We start from the raw sequence: 4905 nt of genomic DNA, 5'->3' as shown, positions 1-4905 counted from the left end.
ATTTCCTCAATTTTGCATTTATAAGGATATTCAGGATTGTTAAATGGTCATTCAAAATTATTGCATGTGAGTGTTTCACCAAATCTAGCTAGCTCATATTTTGTTCGAAAATTTCTGAAAGTTGAACTCACCAAATTTTGTTATAATTCTGCGAACATTGAGTGCTAGGGAAACAAATGCTTGTGCACTCATAAGTTCCTACTTTGTGGCATTACTACAATCATGTTGGAGCGGAGATTGGACTTGTAGTCCTAGACACTACTTTAAAGCAGCGACAGTGACAGATTTATGTTATCACATAAAGAAAATGTTTATGCTATATCAATTCATACTTTTATAACATGCAAAAATTGATCCTGACTATAATTGGCAAATTAATTAAGAGAAAGTTATATATCTTATTGTTCGCCAATAATAATTGCAACCTCTAGCCATATATTAACTATTTTTTAATGAGCAGCCATACATTTTAAAATTTTATTAAGTTAATTATTTTTCATACTATTGGATTGTTCTTCATTTTAACTAACTATTGGCCCAAGCACCAATCAAAGATAAGACTAGTCACAAGAAATAATTGGGATAGCAGGGATATCTGATGAGATTAGCTTATCTTATTTTCTATGTCGGATAAGTAATGTCACAATTTTAATACAAGATGTCTTCAAAACTAATTAATACCCGTAAATCGAATGCGGGATAAAATAAGTCTACATTATCCCACCAACCAAACAACAGTCTCGAACCAAAAAAGAAACATTTTTTTCCCCGAAAATTCCTAAAAAGTAACTCAATTAATGATACCAAAAGGACAACTTCTTCCAACACCGCTTAATTTAGGATTTTTAAGATAAGGCTCATTTACCAATGAGCCTTACAAGGCTAAAAAGACCATGAGCAAGGCTCAGCCGCCTTTGAGCCTTACAAGGCGTAGGTGGGTCACCGTCGTAGACAAATTTTGCATGGAGACAATAATGGATATATGAGAAAAAACACCTCGCGAGTTGCAACAAATTTACAATGAGGTGTTCAAGACCCAAAGGCACAACTTTATTACAATGTTGTTGACAAAGATTCTTACTTGTTATACAAACGAAATTCATGGAAAAAATTGATATTGCAGATCATCTCAAGTATGCACATGACATTCGCGCTGTTGCAAATGATATACTCAGAGATTCCGATGGAACGCCCTCCCCCCTTGACAAGAGAAGTCTAGCGCGAATAGTTTTCCACAACAGTGACAGGAATCTTCATTCTTTCTAAACTTGATAAAGGTTGTTCCGGTGCATTTTAATCATCTGCCCCCGTAAACTCCATTCTGTCACCTGCGAGATATATGTCTTCATTAATAAATCCCCCCATTCTTCTATAAGAGTTTTCTCTCCGCCAATTACCCTAAATAGTTCAGAGATTAAACTTTCTGTTTCTTCTGCCTTTTGCATAAAGTTCTGAATTTGCAAACCGATCATTTCCATCACCTTTGTATATGAACTAAGAGCATCTCCTAACTCTTTTAAATCAACATGAAATTCCGTGTCAATAGGAAGTCTCAGAGAGCAAATGTGCAAGCCATCAGTTGTACCTGACAGAGAAGTTGTCTAATCCTCTTCAAGGTTAGCCCATTCATCAAGACATGATAATTTCATTCAAAAATAGTGGATAAAGTTTTGATCCTTCTCAAAAACCCCAAATTCAGCGTGTTTCTGGCTTACAGATTTGCGTAGATCAGACAATTGTTGCGCAAAGGAATAAAGTTTGCTCTGGCTCTCATGTCTTTGGTAGTGCATGGAGGCCTGTGCTTTGGCATTTGCAAACCACCATTGAAGGTGATGGTTGTAGAGAAACTTCAGTGAATGCACATCTCCCTGATCACTGAAACCCTTCATTCCTTTCCTAGCATCTGCTCCCAATTTATTGGAAGTTGGATGTGGAGGCAAGAAAAGGCCCCCCATTTTGAAAGATGATCTTGAAGCAAATATGTCATTTTGTTTAAGAGATAGCCAAGAGGAGGAGTTTTTGTTATTGGCTGTTGGCAAATGCAGTGAACGAGAGCAAGTAGAGGATACAGATTTACATGAACTGCATTCATCAACAGAACTATCTCTATTTCTCTCCGTAAGACATCTATCAATCTCGTACATAGAAGACCTCATTGCTGATAATGTCCGCGTCTTATTGTTTTGAGGGCAAAGCGGAGAACTCGGGCACGAACTTCCCTTAGTAGTAGCAGTAACTGTGGCACAATTTAAGGCTTTTTGGCCCTTTGTGGTCCAATTTGATTGGTTATTAACACCTGAAGGCCCTTTTAATTCCACGTGTGAGCAATTGATATTGCTTCAGACAGGTAATTATGAGATTAGAGCTCTCAATCTGTATCAAGACAAGATTTTTGGTAAAATCTTGTTTTTCTTCTTAATAAGTTGTTAGTTTTCTTTATCATCTTTTGATTTTTCAGATTTTGTTGTTGTTATTTCTCAAATCCCTTTTCCTGGTAAAATATGTGATTTTCTTCCTAATAGGAATTTTATCTTTAAAATAAAGAATTATGTTTTGCATGTGTGTAGAAAAAAGTTCAAGTAGTAAAACTTGAGATAGATCTTTCTCTATACCTTTAATGCAAGTACATAAGAGAAATTTTATTCTTCATTGTCAAATGTATATTTATCTTTCACAAAACAAGAAATTTTATGGTTTTTGTTGAATTGCATCTTGCTCACTATTTTAGTTGAACATAGCAATGGGAAACTGGTATACATGAAGTGAAGAGTGGGGAGAAAATCTAATAAATTGTGTTAACTTTGACTATCATCATGTGTTCGCTTCATTATCGTTATTCAGAGCTTCTTCGAAGATTTAAGATTGAAACATAGTCAATTTAGTATTGAAGAAACAATGGAGTTATTATACTTTTAAAATAATAATATTAATAAATCAATATTGAAGGCTTCTGCAGAAGATGGTTGATATCATATAATATTAGAAATATACAGAATATGTACCACATACACCTGTCGACTTGGATGATCTGCAAATACTAACTAATGTAATACGCTTTAAAAAAAACAAATGTTTCGATTTTGACACATATATAAGATTACAATCTCATTGTTTATCATACGTAAAGGATGTCAGAGTTCACTTCTTAATACCTAATCTTCTGCATTAAAAAAATCATAGTAGTCAATTCACAAAATTGAAATGGTTGATGATGGAAGTGAAACTATTTGAAAAGAGATATATGACACAAAAATGTGGGATAAAACATCACCTCGAAATCTAAATAATGAAGGCATCCCAAAAAGTTAAATAACCGTGTCACGACCCGGATTCCGGATCGCAACAGGCGTCGTTGACCTCTCAGAGGTCGCAGACAAGCCTCATATTGCATTAATCACATTCATCTAGTTAAATTTGCAGAAAATTTAAAATTTTTTATATATATGAAGTCTACATAGACTTCGTATTATTATTAACTAGATACATCATATACTAAGCTCAACATAAGAGAACAACCATCTAACATAAAGAATCAATTCGAAACTGAAGATGAATATATCATAAATAGTTTGCAAAAAATGGCCTTATTACAAAACTTCAAAATGAAGGTGCGAAAGAAACACTAGGCACAACATCCACTAGCCATGTCTAAAACTAAGGCTAGACTAAATCAGTAGCATCCTCAAAATCATGAAGACCTACCAAATGGTTTGGAGAAACGCTAAAGTCCAAACCGCTGCAAGTGTCGCCATCCTGTCCTCTAACCTGCACCTATAAAAATAGTAAATAGCAAGGGGTTAGTACACCACTTGTACAAAGTATGGGTGTACGCACACATATACATAAAGTTATGCATGATCAATGAAAGCTCTTCCTAAACGACATGCTATTTCTAGAAAGTCTAGTCACTAGACTTTTTTAATTCATTGGTTGTGAATTGTGTTATGAATATGATGTGTTTTGATGCATTCAAAGCACATAACTCATTTTCTATATGATTACAATATTTTAGCATCATCAACATAATTTTAGAACAATTCGGGCGAAGATTTGAGATTTTGATCCTCTTAGGACGAGAGCTCCTCTTTGTACACTTAAATTATTTTTCAGTCTTTTTCTTCTTTTAGCTGTGTAGTTCAATAAATCCTTTGGTCCTATGTTTTACTTACAAGTGCAATGATTCATTGTAGTCCCATATCCATAGTGAATCGATGTAAGTAATTTAAGGATTAAGGAATGATTTCCCTGCCTTATAGTGAGTCATTCTATACAATATATATACATTACCTTTCAGAAGCAATTCTCTATTGATCATGCCATTGATTTCATGACTTTCATGTTTTATATATTATACATTTCATATACATGAGACTTTGGAATCGTTTATGTAACATAAGACATCTCAAGTGAGGGCCCAAAATATGGGACCTCAATCCGAGGGCCTTCTTTAGTAAACATAGAGTCTGCTTCATTCGTTCATTCGTACTTTACATTATTCATTTCATTCATTCGTAGGCTGATGTAAACACCAGCTATACCTAGGATGAAGTTTAAGACTCTCATCGGGATCATGAAGTGCAATGACCAAGAATGACCTAATGTCATTACTTGAATCTAATTTCACCTTCTGATTGTCTAGCACAAACACCTTCGGTATCGTTCATTTCATTATCTTTCATACATTGAGGAACTAAAACCTTAACCGACATAGATCATGTGAGCATCATGAATCCAGTGTCTATCCCACACCGAAAATATGTGGAATCACCGGCCAAAGTGATCCAAAACATGCTAGCGTACATGGGAATTGAACCCCTCCAGATCCCTATGTTGGCAGTATAGGTTCGAAGACTAGGAGATATAAGGTTACCCATACCCGGCCGGACAGTCTCATCTCATGAGAGT

General features: G+C 35.0%; 1 protein-coding gene across 1 annotated transcript; it reads right to left on the bottom strand.

Annotated features, from left to right (window-relative positions):
* Nucleotides 1–1026: 1026 nt before the first annotated feature.
* On the bottom strand, nucleotides 1027–2417 carry LOC114075055 (protein ENDOSPERM DEFECTIVE 1-like). The gene has a single exon (XM_027913272.1). It carries the CDS (start codon nucleotides 2154–2156, stop codon nucleotides 1650–1652), a length of 507 nt encoding a protein of 168 aa, XP_027769073.1. The 5' UTR covers nucleotides 2157–2417; the 3' UTR covers nucleotides 1027–1649.
* Between the last annotated feature and the right edge of the window lie 2488 nt (nucleotides 2418–4905).

This window comes from Solanum pennellii, chromosome 12 (genome assembly GCF_001406875.1).
Source record: "Solanum pennellii chromosome 12, SPENNV200".
In the NCBI taxonomy this organism is placed as follows: Eukaryota; Viridiplantae; Streptophyta; class Magnoliopsida; order Solanales; family Solanaceae; genus Solanum; species Solanum pennellii.
The sequence above is the reverse complement of the archived record's forward strand: the minus strand, read 5'-3'. Positions and strand labels throughout refer to the sequence as shown.

Excerpts from the sequence above, each read along its gene's own strand:
- LOC114075055 (XM_027913272.1), bottom strand. The coding sequence starts at position 2,156 with ATGAGGTCTTCTATGTACGAGATTGATAGATGTCTTACGGAGAGAAAT.